Here is a 22992-nt window from a genome sequence, read left to right on the forward strand (position 1 = left end):
GATACTCCTAAATCTAGAAGAAACTTTTCTTTTGCATGATAATTATAACTACTTACAATATTGTCAATATATGTTGCAGAGCTTGCTGTAATTCTTGTATACTGATCGAAATTGAGATTTAGCCCATTTGTGGCTACCAGGTTCTTTAAGCGTGAAGAAAATTTGTCATCAGTCCTTACATCTATGTTGAAGTCAGCATATATAACCACTTTCTTGTACAGTTTCTCACATTTTAATTTATGTAGCAATGTATCAAACTTATCTAAAAATACAGAGCTTATGTGGTACCCAGGGGTGCGATATATGCTGATAATTAGTGTGTTATACTCTTTAAGTTCTATACAACAACTTTCAAATGTGCCTTCTTCATTCAGAAGGCTAAAATTCTGTCTGATATCATAGTCTACCGTGGAATGAACTAGTATGCAAGAGCCTCCATACCCATTGGTCCTACAAAAGCTGGTAGCCAGTTTATAACCTGTAAGTTTATTTAGGAGACTGATATTTTCAGATTTTAGCCAATGTTCATTAAGGCCATATTACTTTCACAGATTGTTTCACACTTTCTAGCAAAATTTCTATATCATAAAGCTTCCTGATCATTTCTTCAGACAGACCTCTTATGTTCAAGTGCATAACGAAATTACTACTGCATATATTATTAAGTAGAGGGTCTTTAAAACTAATTTGACTATAAAGTAACGGAACGTCCACCTGAGTGTTGACTGCTTGTTCTGGATTCATTGTATTGGGCCAAATTCGGAAAGAACTGGCCCCCTTCATCAGTTTCCCTGTGTGTGAGCATCTGGATGATGAGTAGGTACAGTTTTCTTAAATAAAAGCTTTAACAACGCCAAAGAGGCAAATTTCTTGCTTTAATATTATTGACAACAGAATCTATGAAAGGGAGGAATAGAAAAGTGTAATATAAGTGAAGTTTGTGGATTTGGAAATAGTCTTTCAATAAAGTTTTTTAAAATATGTAATCAATCTCCCTTGTAAGATGAAAATGAGATTCTGTTTTAAATGCACCCCCCCCCCCCCCCCCACACACACACACACCTGCAGCAGCACTGTGTAAACACAATTCTAATTAATAACAGTAATAATAACAATAACAATAGTAGTAGTAGTAATTGAAATGTCAAAAGCTATTTCAATTTTATTGTTTGTCATTTTTAAGTGTGAGCTAACTACATATGACTGGTTGTCAGTCTTCATTTTAAATGTAAGGATATTACATTCATGAAAGAAAAAATGTTTGTGTGTTTCTTTTCAGATACATGACAGATGGTATGCTGCTTAGAGAATGTCTTGTTGATTTGGATCTCAAATACTATTCTGTGATAATGTTGGATGAGGCTCATGAGAGGACAATTCATACAGATGTATTGTTTGGTAGGTAGTTCACTTCAGTCTTACAATAATAGTAATAATAATAATAATAATGGAAAATCTGGGATGGAATATAACAACAATATGAAAAGGATAGTCGCTACTCACTGTATAGTAGTAGGGATGCTGAGTCACAGATGGGCACGACAAAAAGACTGTCACAAAATGAGCTTTCAGCCAACAAGGCCTTTGTTGACTGGAATACTCTCTTTCAAATTCTGAAGGCGGCAGGGGTAAAATACAGGGAGCGAAAGGTTAGTTACAATTTGTACAGAAACCAGATGGCAGTTATAAGAACTGAGGGGCATGAAAGGGAAGCAGTGGTTGGGAAGGGAGTGAGACAGGGTTGTAGCCTATCCCTGATGTTATTCAATCTGTATATTGAGCAAGCAGTAAAGGAAACAAAAGATAAATTCAGAGTAGGAATTACAATCCATGGAGAAGAAATAAAAACTTTGAGATTCACCGATGATATTGTAATTCTGTCAGAGACAGCAAAGGACCTGGAAGAGCAGTTGAATGGAATGAACAGTGTCTTGAAAGAGGATGTAAGATGAACATCAACAAAAGCAAAATGAGGTTAATGGAATGTAGTCGAATTAAATCAGGTGATGCTGCGGGAATTAGGTTAGGAAATGAGACACTTAAAGTAGTAAATGAATTTTGCTATTTGGGGAGCAAAATAACTGATGAAATAGAGAGGAAATAAAATGTAGACTGGCAATGGCAAGGAAAGCATTTCTGAAGAAGAGAAATTTGTTAACATCGAGTATAGATTTAAATCTCAGGAAGTTGCTTCTAAAAGTATTTGTGTGGAGTGTAGCCATCTATGGAAGTGAAACATGGACGATAAATAGTTTAGACAAGAAAAGAATAGAAGCTTTCGAAATGAGGTGCTACAGGAGAATGCTGAAGATTAGATGGGTAGGCCAAATAACTAATGAGGAGGTATTGAATAGAATTAGGGAGAAGAGAAATTTGTGGCACACCTTGACTAGAAGACTCAGTGCTGGTTCCCATGCATTGCTGAGGTTATAATCTCGGTTGATGAGTCCGTACCTGGTAAGAATTTCGATAGCCTCTCTAACGACGCTGTCCCAGTATTTAGCTGTCTGTGCCAAGACCCAGGTATGTTAGTAGGCCATTTTGTGATTTTCAGATAAACAGTGCTCTGCGACCGCTGACTTGTTGGGGTGCCTAAGTTGAGTGTGCCTCTGATGTTCTCGGCATTGATCTTCGATGGTGCACACTGTCTGTCCAATATAAGTCTTCCCACACTGACATGGAATCTGGTATATGCTGGCCTTTCGCAAACTGAGATCATCTTTGACACTTCCCAATAATGCTCGTGTTTTATTTGGCTGGCAAAAGACAGTTCTTACTTGGGGTTTCCTCAATATTTGTCCTATTTTCCCCGATAGTGCACCAGTATACAGTATATATGCAGTGTCTATATCTTCACCCATGACTTCTTCCATCTCCACATGCTGTACTGTAGAGGTGGGGCGGAGAGCGTGTCTGATATGCCATTCTGAGTACCCGTTTATACGGAATACAGTTTTGAGGTGTTCCAGCTTATGGGGCAGACTCACTGCATCAGAGATGGTGCATGCCCTGTGCACCAGTGTTTTTAGCACCCCTTTCCTTTGCAAAGGGTGGTGGCAGCTATCTGCATGCAAATACAGGTCGTTGTGCGTTTTCTTCCTGTATACCCCATGTCCCAGGGTGCCATCCGCTCTTCTTTTGACCATGACGTCTGGGAATGGTAATCTTCCTTCTGCTTCGGTCTCCGTAGGGAATTTGATGTTCGGATGTGGGTTTCCATTTGGATGACGCCAAAGCTTCCTTCTCGAAGTAATCCATATAGAAATTTGCGACCACAGGTGAGAGTGGGCTCCTCATTGCGACTCCTTCTGTTTATTCATAGTATTCTCCATTAAAGAGAAAATGCATGGAAGTCAAAAGATGCCTGAAAAGTTCGGTCATCTTCTCGTCAAATTTCTGTGCAATGAGCTCAACTGACTCTCAAAGAGGCACCCTGGTGAATAATGAAATGTCAAAATGCACCAGGATATCTGAGTTTTTCAGCTTGAAGTTGTTGAGACGTTTTACGAAATCCACAGAATTGCGAATGTGATGAAGGCATTTACCCACATAAAAAAAAGCACTCGGTCTTCAGGCCACATGCGGCCCACCGGGACCATCCGACTGCCATGTCGTCCTCAGCTGAGGATGCGGATAGGAGGGGCGTGTGGTCAGCACACCACTCTCCTGGTCGTCATGATGGTTTTCTTTGACCAGAGCCACTACTATTCGGTCGAATAGCTCCTCAATTGGCATCACGAGGCTGAGTGCACCCCGAAAAATGGCAACAACGCATGGCGGCCCAGATGGTCACCCATCCAAGTGCTGGCCGTGCCTGACAGCGCTTAACTTCGGTGATCTGACGGGAACCGGTGTATCCAGTGTGTCAATGCCAGGTATTTGGCCAGCAAATATGTAGGTGCCTTAATGTTGCTGGCAATTGGGAGTAATGGTACCCTTCTTTGTGGACTTTAGGGAGTCCATAAAGTCTTGGCAGTACAGGTTCGTGAGGTGTCAATTTCTTGGTGACACACACTGGTAAATCCGTGTCCTTGAGAAGAATCCTAGTCTTGTCCTCCACCTTCTTTGTGGGGTCAGCGTTGATCTTCCTGTAAGATTCGTCATTTAATAGGCTCTGCATCTTCTCAATCTAGTCCTTATAGGAAAGAACAACCATAGCAGTGCCTTTGTCAGCTGGTAAGACAACAATCTCAGGGCTCTATCTCAGGTCTCGAATGGCTGTCGTCTCACTGCTGGTAATATTCGACCTTATCGGTTTAGATCTCGAGCACAGCAGGTTTCCTGGCATACTTCTTCAGCTGTTTCAGGTGGTAGTCGTGCAGCAACCTGTTCAACTGCACTGACAGTGTCCGCTACCAGCATGAACATAGGTGTGGGAGCAGAATTAAGTCCCTTCTATGGATTTTGTAAAATGTCTCGACAACTTCAAGCTGAAAGACTCAGATATCCTGGTGAGTTTTGACGTTGTTTCATTATTCACCAGGGTGCCTCTTTGAGAGTCAGTTGAGCTTATTGCACAGAAATTTGTGAGTAGACGACCGACCTTTTCAGGCATGTTCTGACCTCCACGTATTTTCTCTTTAATGGAGAATACTATGAACAAACAGAAGGAGTTGCAATGGGGAGCCCACTCTCGCCTGAGGTCGCGAATTTCTGTATGGAGTACTTCTAGGAGGAAGCTTTGCCGTCATCCAAATGGAAACCCACTTGTTTTCTCCATTATGTGGATGACATGTTTGTGACCTGGCCCCATGGAAAGGACAAGCTCCTAGACCTCCTTACACACCTGAACTCGATACATCCAAACATCAAATTCCCTATGGAGACCGAAGCAGAAGGAAGATTACCATTCCTGGACATCATGGTCAAAAGAAGAGCAGATGGCACTCTGGGCCACAGGGTATACAGGAAGAAAATGCACACCGACCCCTATTTGCATGGGGATAGCTGCCACCACCCTTCGCAGAGCAATGGGGTGCTAAAACCACTGGTGCACAAGGCGCGCACCATCTCTGACACAGAGAGACTGTCCCATGAGCTGGAAAGTCTCAAAACTGTATTCCGGTAAAACAGGTACTCGGAATGGCAGATCAGATGCGGTCTCTGCCCCACCTCTACAGTACAGCCTGTGGAGACGGAAGAAATCATGGAGGAAGAGATAGCCACAGCCTGTATACCATATACTGGCACACTATCGGGGAAAATGGGACAAATATTGAGGAAACACTGAGTAGGAACTGTCTTTTGCCTGCCAAATAAAACACAGTGTCAAAGACGATGTAGGTTTGCGGAAGGCCAGCATATACCATATTCCGTGTCGGCATGAGAAGACTTATATTGGACAGACAGTGCGCAGCATCGAAGATCATTGCCGAGAACATCAGAGGCACACTCGACTTAGGTACCCCAACAAGTCGGCGGTCACAGAGCACTGTTTATCCGAAAATCACAAAATGGACTACCAACATACCAGGGTCTTGGCACAGACATCTCAATACTGGGACAGCGTCGTTCGAGAGGCTATCGAAATTCGTACCAGGGACGGACTTGTCAACCAAGATTGCGGCTATAACCTCTTGAAGGCATGGGAACCAGCATTGAGTCTAATTAAAAAGATGCTCAGCAAAGAAAATGAACCAATGACCAGGACAGATGAGGCAATTTCACCAACGCCACCACAGACACTGACACCAGCATCTCAGCGACAGCCGACGTGCGCGCGGACCTCGGAGAGAATGCCTTGCAGGGGGAGGGGATTTAAGACGGCCGCCCGCCCTCAGGAGCTCAGTTCATCAGCGCACCTGATGATGGCGACATTTCTCTTCGCTGAAATATTTTGCCTGTTGGACACTATGGACCGGCAGTACACCCGTGGACTGTTCAAGCAAAATGGCCATTGTTTCGTATCTTTTTATTTATTTGTAGAAAGGGTCATCGCTGAACAAGTCAGTGCACAAGACATCGGACCTTCACATGAAGGATTACTTACGTAGTGCTGTGCTGTTCCCAATTCGGTAGTATTTTTTAGTTTGTCAATGTTTTCACACTAGCAAAAATTGCAATATAAGTTTGGCTGCAATGTGCAGGTGCTTGTTCTGCAATACAAGGGAAAAATGAGTAGTTCTTGACCTGCCATAGATATGGTATTGAAATTATCAAAATTTTGGTTTGTTGGTGTGTGTGCACCATGACACGAATTGTTTATGTACAGGATGGTTTTATTTATATTGCTCTTCAAAGAAGTCATGTTCTCTAGTCAACAAGTGGATAAACTTGAATGCTGAGCTGTCATAAATGTTGTCTTTGTTGTCTATCATATTCAGTAAAAATGTGTTTGAAGTTTCTTAAGTCTTATGAGTCTGTTTCTTCATTTCAGTACTTCTTCAGTACTTTTTATATTTTCAGTACTTACGAAACAGGGGACTGAAAATAAATGTAGCCTAATTTGTTTGTAAAATAATTCATAAGGAGGACATCTCAAAACTGCAAACACCGATGAAACCATAAAGAAAGTGCACCGTGTCATACTGGATGGTGCGCAGTTGAGAATGAAACAGCTGATGATATATTAATATCAGAAGGAAAAAATGTGGTACATCCACATCTACTTCTACAACTACATGAACATCAACAAAAGCAAAACGAGGATAATGGAATGTAGTCAAATTAAATCGGGTGATGCTGAGGGAATTAGATTAGGAAATGAGACACTTAAAGTAGTAAATGAGTTTTGCTATTTGGGGAGCAAAATAACTGATGATGGTCGAAGTAGAGAGGATATAAAATGTAGACTGGCAATGGCAAGGAAAGCGTTTCTGAAGAAGAGAAATTTGTTCACATCGAGTATAGATTTAAGTGTCAGGAAGTCGTTTCTGAAAGTATTTGTCTGGAGTGTAGCGATGTATGGAAGTGAAATGTGGACGATAAATAGTTTAGACAAGAAGAGAATAGAAGCTTTCGAAATGTGGTGCTACGGAAGAATGCTGAAGATTAGATGGGTAGATCACATAACTAACAAGGAGGTATTGAGTAGATTTGGGGAGAAGAGGAGTTTGTGGCACAACTTGACTAGAAGAAGGGATCGGTTGGTAGGACATGTTCTGAGGCATCAAGGGATCACCAATTTAATACTGGAGGGCAGCGTGGAGGGTAAAAATCGTAGAGGGAGACCAAGAGATGAATACACTAAGCAGATTCAGAAGGATGTAGGCTGCAGTAGGTTCTGGGAGATGAAGAAGCTTGCACAGGATAGAGTAGCATGGAGAGCTGCATCAAACCAGTCTCAGGACTGAAGACCACAACAACAACAACAACAACAACAACAACAACTCCCAATAAAATTTTGGGGATATCAATAAGTAAATGCACTCTTTTCCGTTGGTTGACATCACTGACCCAGCAGTGACATGCCTTAACCCAAGTGCTGTTTTTATGCAATAGCTGTGTTGATTCAATGAATAGCTCTATGTGTAGTAATTTAGAGAATTGTATTACGAGAGTCCCATTGTCTGCTACCACCAAGGAAGAAATGAGCAGAGTGCTTCTGTTTCTCTACACTGAATGGACTAATGCTATAGAGATGATTTGCAGAATGCAGCTGCAGTTTAGTGGCAGCTGTCTGAGGGGAAAAAGTTACGAGTGGATAAATAACTTTAATGTGATGAGTAGAACAAAAAGATTCATATTCAAGTCGATATTAGAGGGTATAGTCCTGTTTGAAACAGAGGCCTGGACAAGCAATCATAGATATAATGCAAGTCAATTATTAGAGATGGATTTCTGGAGAATATCAACATAAGGTACACTGAAATGATAAAGATAATGGAAATGGAAGAAGAAATAAGTGATGTGATGGATTGAAGAAAATGACATGCGAGAAGAATGGTGGAAACAAGAATACCAAAACTGATACTGGGGTGGGAGAGTGAGGGAAGAAGAAGAAGAAGAAGAAGAAGAAGACGACAACGATGGGGAATGTAGCGGTCTACTTCTGGTCAGCTGCAGATTAAATGACTTCTGGTCAGCTGCAGATTATGGACGACCTGTAGAGAGGTGCAGTAGAAGATACACAAGATTGATGACCTGGATGAACATCTTGAAGAGATAGTGTTGAGTACTTGTGTACTACTCTTTGTAATAGGTTTCATGTGAATTGTTATGTTGGAGAGAAAACTCTTACTTTTTCAGTTGCATAGAAACCATTGATGAGACATGGGGTCATCACTGTGAGAATCTCACATTTATTATATTGCTAGATGTTTTGAGAAAAGTAATATTATTGTCTGACATGATAGTGTGACATTTCCTATATTTTTTATTATTTTGCTTTACTCGGCTAAGTTGACTATTAGTTTTGGTTATCTAATATTTGATGGTCATACTTAACCATATCAGACTTCATACAGATGCAATAAACTTCACACATCAGAATAAATTTTCTTTTTGTTGTAATTCTTTTTTACATTACTTCTTGCAGTTTGCAGGTTTATTTTCACATCTAATGCAGATAACTGAAGACTTCTTACACTTAATAATAAGTTTGTTATTATGCAATCACAGTTCATTTTACTACCATTCATTGTTACAATTAAATGGTGTATTGCACTCCATGAGTGTCATAAGTCCTATCATTCATCTGATGAATGTCATTTATAGTGCTTCATTTCCATATTGATTTTTAATTCTTGTGCAAAATAAATGAAATTTGTCATAAATAAAAAATTCTGTTGCAAAAAACTTCTTTTTGAACAATTCCTGTGTACTTCATGTATATTTATCTCAACATTATAGGTAATGATATCATCAGTATTAATATATAGCAATACTGTACATTCATGAACCATCTCCTCAGATAGACGAGAGAGAACCAACCCATTTTGTGACATGCTAGAGTGTACAATTACAATTTCATTTTTATTTCATTAGAATAATAAAGCATAACGAGGCTCTTGCAAATACAGATGTCATCTCAAGTTGTTGGTTGTTGGATAATACATCGTGATGACCGGCAGTGGAAAGCTCCACATCAGCTGAGAAAGACATTACCGCATTCTCACGATCCCATAAATTCCACCTGTAACAGAAAAGAAACACATTTTTGTGAATATTGAAATGAAACTAATGTAAATACATGGAGAAGTATAAATTTATAAATATTTAGCTGATTCTTAGGTGTAAAAGACAGCAGTGTTACTGCCAGTGCTTGTAACACTACAATAGGTAGAGAAATTGCGGTGAGAGGAACAAGTTCACATCACATGAAAAGGGTGGTGACTGTTGTGGTTTTTTGCTCTGCCCTGTGCAAGCCTCTACATCTCTGCATAACTGCTGCAGCCTGCGTCAATTTGAACCTGCTTACAGTATTCATCCCTTGGTCTCCCTCTAAAATTTTTACTCCCCACAATTCTCTTCGTTGCAAATTTATGACTCCATGTTGCAGCATGGTGTGTCCTTTCAACTGATCCCTTCTTTAGTTACAGGATATTGTAAATTTCTTTTCTCTCCAATTTTATTCTATATCTTCTCATTATTTATCCTGTCTACCATCTAATCTCCAGCATTCTTCTGTAACACATTTCAGAACCTTCCATCCATTTCTTAACTGAACTATTTATCATCCATGTGTCACTTCCATATAAGGCTACATTCCAGATACCATGAGAATAAACGTCCTAACATTTAAATCTATCTTTGGTGTTAAAAAATTCTCTTTTCAGAAATTATTTCCTTGCTATTCCAGTCTGCATTTTAAATCCATTCCACTTCAGCCATCATCAGTTATTTTGCTAGTTGAATAGCAACACTTGTCTACTACTTTTGTTCCCAGTTTCTAATCTAATTCCCTCAGCATCACAGGACTTAATCCTACACTATTCCATCATCCCTGTTTTACTGTTGTTGATGTTCCTCTTGTAAGCTCTTTTCAAGATGTTGTGGGTTGGCAGGAGACCAACCCACTAAATTTAGAGGAAGCCGAAAGGCACGCGTTAAAGCTCACGCAGGCTGGCATGAGGTCTGGAACAGGACAAGGAAATTAGAACTTAGAAAAACGGACGCAGATGGTGGAATACTTAACTTTAATCCATTAATGTTGAATGTAGCTCTTGTCTGTACATTATTTACAATATCAATAGCAACTGATAATGGCGCCTTGCTAGGTCATAGCAAATAACATAGCTGAAGGCTATGCTAACTATCGTCTCGGCAAATGAGAGCGTATTTTGTCAGTGAACTATCGCTAGCAAAGTCGGCTGTACAACGGGGGCGAGTGCTAGGAAGTCTCTCTAGACCTGCCGTGTGGCGGCACTCGGTCTGTAATCACTGATAGTGGCGACACGCGGGTCCGACGTATACTAATGGACCGCGGCCGATTTAAAGGCTACCACCTAGCAAGTGTGGTGTCTGGCTGTGACACCACACAAGACATTATCCATTCTGTTTAACCGATCTCCCTAGTCCTTTGCCTTCTCTGAAAGAAGTACAATGCCATCAGCAAACCTCAATGTTTTTATTTCTTCTCTCTAAACTTTAATTCTATTTACAAATTTCTCCTCTGATTCCTCCACAGCTATCCTTCCTTACTTCCCTCTCAACTGCTGCCTCCCTTTCATGGCGTTCAATTCTTATAACTGCAGTCTGGTTTCTGTACTTGTTGTAGATGACTTTTCACTCCTTATACTTTATTGTGCTCTCTTCAGAATTCCAAAGAGAGTATCCCATTCAACATTGTCAAAAGCTATCTCTAAATCTAAAAATGCTACAAATATATGCTTGGTTTTCTTCAGTCTGTCTTATAAGGTACGCTTTAGGGTCAATATTACCTCACACATTCCTAAATATCTCTGAAACCAAACTGATCTCTCTTAAGGTCAGCTTCTATCAGTTTTTCCATTCTTATGTAAACAATTTGTGTCTGTATTTTGCTACCGTGATTTATTAAACTGATTGTTTGATAATAATCACAAGTTTCAGCATCTGTCTTCTTTGGGGTAGAAATTATTACATCCTTCTTGAAGTCTGAGGATATTTTGTCTGTCTCACATATCTTGTATACCAGATGGAATGGTTTTGTCATGACTAGTGTTCCCAAGGATCTCAATACTCAGATGGAATGTTATCTACTTGAGATACTTCGTTTCAATGTAGACTTTTCAGTACTCTGTCAAATCTTTTCCCAGTACCATTACTCCCATCTCATCTTCATCAGCATCATTGTCCCTTTTTTTAATGTTTTCTTTGTTTCCCTTGTATAACCCTTCTATATAATCCTTTCACCTTTCAGTTTTCCCTTCTGTGCTTAATACTGGCTTGCTATCTGAGCTCTTAATATTCGTAGAAATGCTTTGCTTTCCTCCAAAGGTTTCTTTAATTTTACTATGGCCAGCAGCTATCTTCCTACATTCTTAGGGGAAGTTAAAACAACATGGTATCTTAATCTTGATATGACATAAGAGTGAGATAAACTGTAAAGAACTATACTGGATGAAGGAGGTGTCTGACATGAAAATAGCAAACTGACATGTGACAGAAAAGACATGTAGGTAGTAGATGGGATCAGAGGAGAGACGAAAACATAAATAAAACAATTTTAATGCAAATTTAAAGTTATGTTTTTTAAAAAAAATTATTGTATGAAATAATGTTTGAGTAAAATAAATGTTTCAAGTGCATACATAATGGGGATATCTATCACTGCTTGCCTCAACTGTGATCTTTATGTTCTCTTTACCAATGTTTCCATTTCCAGGTCTGCTTAAGCAAGCCGTGAGGAAAAGGCCTGAACTTAAATTGATTGTGACCTCAGCTACACTGGATGCTGTCAAATTTTCCCAGTATTTTTTTGAAGCACCAATTTTTACAATTCCTGGAAGAACTTTTCCAGTTGAAGTTCTTTACACAAAGGAACCAGAAACTGACTACTTAGATGCTTCACTCATCACTGTAATGCAGATACATTTGAGGGAGCCACCTGGTGAGTTAATAAATGTCTTGCAATATTGCTAAAACCAGCCTCCTACTCTCCCTCCTCCTGCAGTCTCCCTTTTCCCCTCTCCCACTCCTCCTAACAAGGGAACCTCCCCATCGCACCCCCTCAGATTTAGTTATAAGTTGGTACAGTGGATAGGCCTTGAAAAACTGAACACAGATCAATCGAGACAACAGGAAGAAGTTGTGTGGAACTATGAAAAAAATAAGCAAAATATAGAAACTGAGTAGTCCATGCGCAAGATATGCAACATCAAGGATAATGTGAGCTCAGGAGCGCCGTGGTCCCGTGGTTAGCATGAGCAGCTGCGGAACAAGAGGTCCTTGGTTCAAGTCTTCCCTCAAGTGAAAAGTTTAACTTTTTATTTTCAGACAATTATTATCTGTCCGTACAAGTTAGATGGGTCGACAACATATTCCTGGCATGTGGCACACATGCCGTCACCAGTGTCGTATGGAATATGTCAGATGTGTTTTCCTGTGGAGGAATTGGTTGACCTATGACCTTGCGATCAAATGTTTTTGGTTTCCATTGGAGAGGCACGTCTTTTCGTCTACTAATCGCACGGTTTTGCGGTGTGGTCGCAAAACACAGACACTAAACTTATTACAGTGAACAGAGACGTCAATGAACGAACGGACAGATCATAACTTTGCGAAAATAAAGAAAGTAAACTTTTCGCTCGAGGGAAGATTTGAACCAAGGACCTCTCATTCCGCAGCTGCTCACGCTAACCACTGGACCACGGTGCTCCTGAGCTCACACTCTTTTTGATGTTGCCTATGTTGCGCATGGACTACTCAGTTTGTATATTTTACTTATTTTTTTCATAGTTCCACACAACTTCTTCCTGTTGTCTCGATTGATCTGTGTTCAGTTTTTCAAGGCCTATCCACTATGCCAACTTATAACTAAATCTGAGGGGGGTGCGATGGGGAGGTTCCCTTGTAAGCATTAAACTGTTTGAAAATTGATTTTGATATACAAGTGCTTTATATTTATAATAGTTGTTACTTTCTTTGAACAAAGAATTACACTTTATCATTTATGTCAGTTCCACTGTAAAATTGAAAAAGAAATCAAGTGTTCCCAAAATATGTTAGACTTAGCACTTAATCAGACTCTGAAAGGGTCAGGTAATAGAAAATTTTGTTCTGATTAAAAATTAGCCTTCAGTGCACAGAGTTGTGATTTTCCTACAGACAGTGCACAATAAATAATATGAAATAGTTACTAAAATTCAGGCATTTGTATGGGAAAACTGAGATGTATATTGGTGGTAATATATGTTTGTGAAAACTATATTAATAAGGAACCATTGCTTTAATGGTGTGGGATAAATAAGACCTCCTTAAACAATATCTATGACAGCAAATTACTACCTGCTGAGAGTTAGTGTGGTTTAATGTCAGTAAAGGGTGACACAAAACATATCAGAAAGAGGATAATGAATGTACAGAAGGAAGAGGGCTGAAGGAAAAGGACTGGTGAGATTTAGGAAATGAGGAAAGTTTGGAAAAGTCACCCAGAATCCTGGGTCAGGCAAAACGTACCAGACAGGATGAGAAGGGAAGACTGATTGTTGGAGATGGCACCAGATGACATTAGAAAACCTGTTAGCCTAAAGGTGGAAGGTAGGGTAATAAGCAAGACAGATACTTTGTGCAAGAATTAATAAGAGTGGAAAGCAAAGTGCATTGTATGTCATAGAGGTCTGGGGGGCAAATAGGTCAGAAAATAAAGGTTATAGAAAATTAAAAGGAACTGCAGAAAGGAATAGTCACTGGGAAGAAATGATGAGATTGAAGCTCTCCACTCTTATTAACTCTTGCACCATGTTTTGTGAGTAATCTCTGTCTTGCTTCTTGTTGTATCTATCTGGTGCAGTCCCCAACAGTCAGTTTCCCCTTACCCATGATTCTGGGTGACTTTCCCTAACTCTACCCATTTCCTAAGCCTCACCAGTCCTTTTCCTTTACCTCTCTTCCTTCACCTCTGACCCTTCTGCCAAAAGATGGAGCCACTGGCTCTGAAAGCTTGCAAACTTCTTTAACCTTTATATGTGTGTTCTCCTACTGCTGCTATGTGAATAGATTTTTTATCCATCCATTACATTATATGTAAAGAGGATTTTCAAGTCATCTTCACAGATGGCCACCCTAGTTTTATTTGTTTGCCTTTCCATGTGTGTGCATACCGTAATCACCTGCCTGAGCACAGTATGTACACTGGCCTATTACTGACTATGATCACAATACCAACCTGTAAAATCAGAGTTCTTGACAAACTTGTGCTACCCACAGTACACAGTACATAATAGAGAAATTATTCAGTTCTGTACCTCCCCAGAAATTGACAGACAGTAACATTACAAGTTGAATGAGGACATCTATACTGATAAGGTAATGAAAAAAACTGATTTCAAATTGGTTTGTAATTAAATTAAAAAAAAAAAAAAGGACAAGATGCACGATGCCATAATGCAGCTAGCAGTGACCTTGATGTAAGGTGTAGACAGTGAGTATGATACCAGGAAGACGGTGCAGTAGTCAAAATCTCAGCGTGACTATTGCCGTTGGCAGCATATCTCAAGGCTGGAGTTGCGACATGCTGTAGGCAGCGCAGAAAGAACAGTTTTTCTAAATGAACTGGCTCTTTGTAGGTTGAGTTGTGACATGTATTTTGATTAGGAGCAGGTACATGCCAGATATTTGGAGTAAATGGTAAAATCAAGTTCTTTGGCCAGTGCAGCTGATTTAAATGTCAGTAAAGGCAGCCACAGGAATGGTTCATAGTAGCAGGTGTCCACCCAATTGCTGATCCTAGAATGGTTCACCAGTTGCGTATTGTATGGGGTAGCAATAGCTTATTTCCCAAGATGGCAGCTGCAGCAAGTGGAGTACGGTACTGTAAGTACTCAAAAATAAAGAGCAGTCACCATTATTGATTCTGTCATTCCCTTGAGTGTGGTAGTCTTAAATGAAATAACTATCATCTGAGACAATGGAGCGTGGTAGTCTTAAATGAAATAACTATCGTCTCAGACTGTCCCCTTTGATTATGAGTGAAAAATGGGTTGTCATCACATGGATTATTGGGTGGCATGACCAGGTGTTCACTCTCGGTTTCAAACCGTAACTGGTTTATATGATGCCAAAACTTTCATGTTGGTCATATTCCAGTGTCAGAGATATTGTAGAATGGGATAAAAGTGTGTAGGGATTGAGGAATAAGCAAGTATGTCACACGTTTGATGCTGCATAGTAGGATGCTATCAACCAATACAAGCTGGTGTTGGTTTGCAATATAGTAGCAGAAAAATTCATGCCTGACTTGTTTTGTGATTCTGCTTAGAAGAGTGTTGGCTATAGCCTAAGCGAAGTTGTTGTTTGTCTTAATTGGAAAGCCCTGTGTTGTGTGGGTACTGGGTAGTTGGATAATCCTTGAAGGTCACTAAACCTCCACATCTAACTGAAAACATACCACCACATGGGCATTAAAATCCAATTTGGTGCTAATGGGAGATGTAAAAGGCTGATATATGCGACATAAAAAAAAATGTACTGCACAAGTTGCAGGACACATTCCTCACACACAGATGAAAAAATTATGTTATATGAACATGGGTCTGGAAATGCCTTGTTTCCATGTTACAACTCACTTTCTCCAACTTATTAATTGTTGTAAACACACACAAACACAATGCATGAACATACCTCATGCAAGCAACTCTTTCTCACAGAACATGTTCAATATGCCCTCCATGGGCATTGATATATGCATCAACCCACTGTCATAGTGAATCTTGGATGCGCTGATGTATCCCTGGTGTATTGAATATGGTTTCACAGCCATCCATAATGTGGGTGTGGTGATTCTGAACATCTTGTACTGGGGTTCCATACGTAAGAGCTTTCAGATGCCTCCACAAATAAAAGTCCAGTGAGTTTAGACAACGAGGAGGCATTCCATCATGCATGAAGTAGATGTCTTGTTGCACAGCTAAAGACACATCTGCTAAAAGATCAGGTAGAACATTCTCTACAAAATTATATAACTTTGTACATTGAGCCTCGGTGGAACAGAGTGGGGCTCTACCAGTCACCAACAATGCTGGCCCAAACATTGACAGAAAATCTTTGTTGATGACGTGCTTCAGCAGTTGCATGAGAATTGACATCTGCCCATACAAGTCAATTGTGAAAATGTACACTCTTATCTCACTGAAAAGAGGCCTCATCTGTGAACAGCACCATTGCACTAAAATTAGAGTTGACACTTCGTTGAATACACCAATCACAAAAGAGTACTTGTGCAGGGAAATCAACTCTTGATAGTGCCTGCACTCACTGTAAATGGTATGGATACAGCTTGCCCTCATGTAACATTGCCAGAAAGTCATGCGGTCAACATTCAGTGTTGCAGCTACATGTCTTATACTGACACTATGGTCATTGTCAACTGCATGAATTTCTGCCTTCCGTTGTATCCTCTTCCTTCTAGACCTCCCCCAGTCATGAGTCAGGTTTAAATGGCCCCATGTTCCCTAAGTCAATGATCAGTACGTTCAGATGGTTTCCAGTGGAGGCACCTTCATCCTAGAAATCTCTCCTGGTACAAAAGGTGAGTGTGAGTGCCATTGCTGTCAGCTAAACCATACATCAAATGGGCACCTGCCGTCTCTGCATTTGCCCACACCGCCATTGCACGAGCCAAATCTGTGTTTAACTCTACTACTTGCAGCTGTTGTCCTGAGCACTGGAACAGTGTAAACCTGCAAACAAGCAATGGCTTACGTTACATGGCGACAGGGGCATGTAAAACATAACACTGGCAGTGCACAATATAACCAGACGTCACCAAAAGTGCATGTTGCACATGATTCTTACATTGTGTTCTTGTGTGTTTCCCTTAATTAATGAATTTGAGAAAATGAGTTGTAACATGGAAATAGAGCATTTCCAGACCCATATTCATGTAACATAATTTCTGTGTCTATGTGTGAGGAATGTGTGCTGCAATTTGTGCCATACATTTTTATTAAACCCCCTATGTTAGCATGTTGGGATGGCAGTTTGAAATTAATTTCACAGGTGTACTTGCTTTCAGGTAATGCCCTGTAGTGTAGTTGCTATATAATCTTTCAGTGAAAGTGAGCTGTGAGCCGAGAGAGGCCCAGCAGCACTTAGGGGCCATCACAAGATGAAATTGTTTTCCTTGAAGGAAAAATACTGATGGTGATTTCTTTCCAAGTTGATTATTTGTGTAGCAGTGAGCAGTTTTGCAGTTTTGATGTTTTTGATGCATGATGTTCCACCAAATCCGAATCTCTTATCATCATTTCATCCTCATCGATGCGCAAGTTGCCGAAGTGGCATCAACTAAAAAGGCTCTGCACCAGGCAACTGGCCTACCCGACTGGAGGCCCTAGCCACATGACATTTCAATGGAAGCACCAACATTTTGCTTGGCTTGTACGTCAAACAGCATGTGGATCCAAGTATCTCCTGTCATGAAATTGCTTGTGACAATCTAGCGGGTATCTGAACTTTGCCCTTTTCCTATCGAGGTCATTGAGGGGATTATGTGCACCAACAACATTGCAATAATGTATATTTCCAAGAACCCCCTTTTTTTTTAGATACAATAATTTGAGAATAAGACCTATTGTAGTGAAGTACTGCTGTATGGGCTGATCACTTGTTTACTCAAGATGAGCCAGAAGTAATCAACAGAAGACTGAGAAATTTGAAACTTCCTGGCAGATTAAAACTGTGTGCCAGACCGAGACTCAAACTCGGGACCTTTGCCTTTCGTGGGCAAGTGCTCTACCAACTGAGCTACCCAAGCACGACTCACGCCCCGTCCTCACAGCTGTACTTCTGCCAGTATCTCGTCTCCTACCTTCCAAACTTCACAGAAGCTCTCCTGCAAACCTTGCAGAACTAGCACTCCTGGAAGAAAGGATATTGCAGAGACATGGCTTAGCCACAGCCTGGGGGATGTTTCTTGGGTAGCTCAGATGGTAGAGCACTTGCCTGCGGAAGGCAAAGGCTCCGAGTTTGAGTCTCGGTCCAGCACACAGTTTTAATCTGCCAGGAAGTTTCATGTCAGTGCACACTCTGCTGCAGCGTGAAAATTTTATTCTGCATACTGAGAAATTAGCTTTTTAATTGTTGTCTTTTAACCCTCTGCTTGCAGTCGTGAGAACAGAGCATGCCATTTCAACATGTGCCTTGCCTTGGTGGTCTCATTTGTGATGTTTTCCAGGTTGTTTCAAGATCCACTCATTATGCAGGCACCCTGACCTTTCCAAATGAAAAATGCTGCTTATAACAGAGGCCAAATAGCGTGTTAATTACTATGAAATGTTTTGATTGTTCATATAGAGGCAGTTGGAGGTATGCATCTGTTAAATCTATTTTAGAAAAACATTCACTTCACTTTATTGTGACAGTTATTCATCAGACCTTAGAATACAGTAAGTAATGTTATCTGGGGCCTTAAATATGAGCTTCTATTTGGCTTCGTAACAACAAGACAAAGTGTAGTCCACGCCCTAGAAGATATGGATTCAGCTATCCCCAGGGTAGCCAAGTTGTATAATTCTACAGTTACATTATTTTTAATAGTATAAAGGATGGGGTAGGTACAGAAAATTTGTGGAAAATGACCTAGACACTCTCAGCCATTGCAAGACCAAGTGGGTTCTTCTTCTTCTTCTTCTTCTTCTTCTTCCTCCTTCTCCTCCTCCTCCTCCTCTGCATTTGTCCTGTACTGTAGTGTGATCCACTCTTTTAGTTCTCTCTCTCCACTTGACACGATCTTGTGTTGCATCAGGGTGGAGGCTTGATGTCTTGAGATTTATATGGACAGTATCTAATCAGTGTTGCCTCAGGCTCTCAATAGATGGTTCACCATCAGCCTGTGATGAAAAACTGTGTGCTGCTATTGCAGCTTGGTCTGCTCAAAGTATGCGACCATACCACTGTATCATCTCAATGATAGGTGCCACTCAATACCACTTGCATATTTTACCACATGATCATTAAGTGTCAGGCTAGGTGTGCACTGAAGCATTTTTGTTTCCATTACAGCAAGTAGTTGCCGTGGTTCTTTTTTGCAGGCTTACTCTGCACCATAGGGGCAACTGGGCATATTGCGTAGTGATCTATTTTCCATTTGATTCAGATTCAGTCTCGGGCCTTATTATTGCAAAGCACACCAGTCATTGTCTGCCATTTAAGCTATTCACTGCTAATGCAATTAGTGATTTCAGGAATGAGTGAGCCATTGGTATCAACTTTTGAGCCATGATGCTTGAAGGTATTTGTGTTCGGCAGCTCTATGCCATTCATATTGATAGTGCCTGTGTTATTTGCATCTGTTGACAGGTATTCAGTTTCCTTTATATTGAGGCAGTTCTTTCATGCTTGGACTTCTCGTTGAAAGTTGTTCAGTCTCAGCAGCCAGTAGAACGTCATCAGGATACAGCAGGGTCCAAAGTGCTAGTTTCTGAAGATCTCTAGTGACTATGTCCATTATCATGATGAACAGAAGGGGATACAAAGCACATTCACAGAAACAGGGATGTCAGATGATACTATAACACCAAAATGTATGCAACTTTTGGGATAGTGCTACAATAGCTGGACTCATTCAGTTGATTCTTCAGGTACTTCATGCTCTGAAAGAGCAAACCATATGAGTTCCATGGCCCTATGTTGAAAGACTTTTCCAGGTCCAAGAAAGTGAAAATGCTTAGACTTCTCACAGTATTTCTCAGGAAGCAAGTTACTTGCATTGATGGTATCTGCTGCCCCACAGCCTTTCGCAAAGCCACGCTAATTGGTGGTGCTATTGACAATCTTACATATTCTGCTGCAAGGCATACAGGTCATTAGTTAGAATATTCAGCTGGATTCCTCTTCTGTTTACAAGTTGGAACTGTGCTCAGTATCCACTCCATTGGTATCTTCTTTGTTTCGCTGATCTTGTTGAGGAAACCTTTTAACCAATCAGCTGCCTCCCTGTGCCTGATATCCACAGTTCTGCTGGCAGACCATCTGGCTCAATCACCTTCCCAAGTTTAATATTCTCTGTGGTTTCTAGAACTTCAGGCTTGATAATCAATATGATGGGATCTTGAACAGGCACCAACTTTTGTACTGGGGAATGTGGGAATACTTCAGTGGAGACCACTGGTGCTTTGCAGCTTTCTTTTAATCAATGTTCAGTTACCTTCTTCATCACAAATGCCACAGAATTTTTCTACACGTGCTGTTCATCTGTGCCGCTCCTTTGCTCAGCAACAGATATCTCACATGTCAGCTGGTGTGTCAAGCCTTTCATACATCTCATTGCAGTGGGCTTATATGGCTTCACCTCATCACAGCTAGCAACACAGTAGGTGTTCCAATGCTGAGATGCCTTTGAAACAACCAACTTGTAATAGTACATTTTTTTGCTCTCTCTTTGTTCTTAACATATCCTGTCCACAACAACATCTAACGATCTATTTTATGGTATCCAGGTTTGGAAATGAGGCAGTTTTTTCATGGGTACCTGCTTTAACATGCTTTTTAATCACTTTGATTGATGTAATGGAAATGGATGAAGATCAGAAAATTCATGTCACACATTACTTGGGGGCTGGAAAAAGTATAACTCTCATTACCAAACTGACCTGTTCAGTCTTTGATACAAGACTACCATCAGAAATTACTCCAAGTGGTATGCAAGATATACGAGAGAGACAAAACATCCACGGACTTCAGAAAAACGTAATCATTCCAGTTCCAAAGAGGGTAGGTGCTAATAGATGTGAATACTACTGAACCTGATCGAAATCTCTTGACCTCTTTAACTTAAAAAATTATGGTACATCCGTGTAACCTTAGGGAAAACGTGACGAACATGTGTTTATTAGAAACACTGATGCACTTGTGTCCACTTGGAATGGAACACAAAAATGTTAATTTGCAAGTCAGTCATTAACTTTGGCATGGCTGTTTCTGGCTTCCTGAGTCTGTTTGCAGTCAGTGTGCTGCTGTTAAATGATACACACTACTATGTAGAATAGCTGTGGGAGGCACTGTGCTGTGTCTGTACAGTGCAAATAAATGCAACCCTTTCTCCAATGAGATTAGTTGTGTTGAGCATATTGCAAAAAACCTCTAGGGCAACAAGACTACATTGACTTTTAATGCTTTTGCTGTGGCAACAGAGACAAAGACTTTGGAGATAATGTTGATGCCGTGGACCTCCTCCACAGGGAAGCAGTTGTGGATTTTGCTGCAACACTGGTATGGCTCATCATGCTCTCAACTATATTGAAAAGGACTTTGACATTGGCTGTTTATCAGTGTGATGCTTTGCTAGTACCACATTGCCACATATGTGAATTACAGTAACTCGCCTTGAGAGAAGCAGCCATAACAGAATTATTCCACCTGGTATGCAAGATATATGAGAGAGGCGAAACATCCACAGACTTCAGAAAGAATGTAATCATTCCAGTTCCAAAGGCAGCAGGTGCTAACAGGCGTGAATACTATTGAACCACCAGTTTACTAAGTCTTGGCTGCAAAATGACAGGAATTATTTACAGAAGAATGGAAAGAAGCTGACCTCAGGGAAGATCAGTTTGGGTTATGGTGAAATGTTCGGAACACATGAGGCAACTCTGACACCATGACTTATCCTAGAAGATAGATTGAAGAATGACATCAATAGCATTTGTAGGTTTGTAAAAAGCTTTTGACAGTATTAACTGAATGACACCCCTTGATATTTTAAAGATAGCAGGGATAAAATGTAGGGAGTGAAAGGTAATTTATACCTTGCACAGAAACCAGACTGCAGCTGTAAGGGTCAAAGGACATGAAAGGAAAGCAATGACCGAGAAAAGAGAAAGGTAGTGTTGAACCTATTGTTGAACATAACTGTGATGTTATTGGATCTGTACATTGAGCAAGCTTTGTGAAAGAGAATTATAATTGAGGAAGAAGAAACAAAAAGTTTAAGGTTTGCCAATTAAAAATCCTAAAATGATTAGGAAATAAGACACTAAAAGTAGAAGATAAGTTTTGCTACTCAGAGAGCAAACTAATTGATAATGGCTGAAGCAGAGAGGATATAAAATGCAGACTGACAACAGCAAGAAAAAGATTTCTGAGAAAGAGGAATTTGTTAACATCTAACATCAATAGAAATGATAAGACTTCTTTTCAGAGTTTAGTTGTCTGGAGTGTAGCCTTGTATGGAAGTGGACTATAAGCAGTTCAGGCAACAAGTGAATAAAATCTTTTGAAATAGGGTGCTATAGAAACTTGTTGTAGATTAAAAGGGCATAACAAGTAACAAATGAGGAGATTGAATTGAATTGGGGGGGGGGGGGGGGGGAGAGATTTATGGCATAACTTGATTGAAAGAATGGATCAGTTGATAGGTCACATCTGAGGCATCAAGGGATTGTTCAGTTTGCTAATGGAGTGAAGTGTCATGGGAAAATATTATAGAGGAAGACCAAGGCTTGGATACAGTAAGTTGCAACAGTTGTAGGTTGCACTAGTTACAAGAACTAAAGCGACTTTTCATAGGATAGACTAGCACGGAGAGTGACATTAAATCAGATTTTTGGCTAAACAACAAATAGGAATTCTGATATGGTATACAGAGAGCCAAATGATACATAGGATGTATACAAAATTATAGTGTGTGTAGAGGAGATAAAAAGAAAAATCTTTTTATGTGACATGAAGATTTTGACGCTAGTAATGTCCAGAGACAGTGTTCAGACTCCTGTGTGATGAATATTGTTTTAGAGATATTGCTGAAAATGTCATCCATTTCATTAAGACATTACTTGTGTCTGTTCGCTAATGATTGTATAACGTGCTCAAAACAATCAGGTGCTTCACAAATAATGGCTGCAGCTTCAACCGAATGGGCAACCAGCTGTTCTGGAGTGCCTATCAATGCCTCATGCACCAAATACTCCATCT

The 22992-nt window shown here is 40.3% G+C and overlaps 1 protein-coding gene across 1 annotated transcript in view; it reads left to right on the forward strand.

Moving 5' to 3' along the window:
- The window catches only part of LOC126251599 (ATP-dependent RNA helicase DHX8), a 136951-nt gene that overhangs the window by 85256 nt on the left and 28703 nt on the right, over positions 1–22992 (forward strand). Inside the window, exons 12-13 of the mRNA XM_049952132.1 lie at positions 1280–1398; positions 11747–11971. Coding sequence (XP_049808089.1) covers positions 1280–1398; positions 11747–11971 — 344 coding nt within the window. The remainder of the gene's footprint in view (positions 1–1279; positions 1399–11746; positions 11972–22992) is intronic.

The sequence above is a fragment of the Schistocerca nitens genome, chromosome 4 (assembly GCF_023898315.1).
Source record: "Schistocerca nitens isolate TAMUIC-IGC-003100 chromosome 4, iqSchNite1.1, whole genome shotgun sequence".
Lineage (NCBI taxonomy): Eukaryota > Metazoa > Arthropoda > Insecta > Orthoptera > Acrididae > Schistocerca > Schistocerca nitens.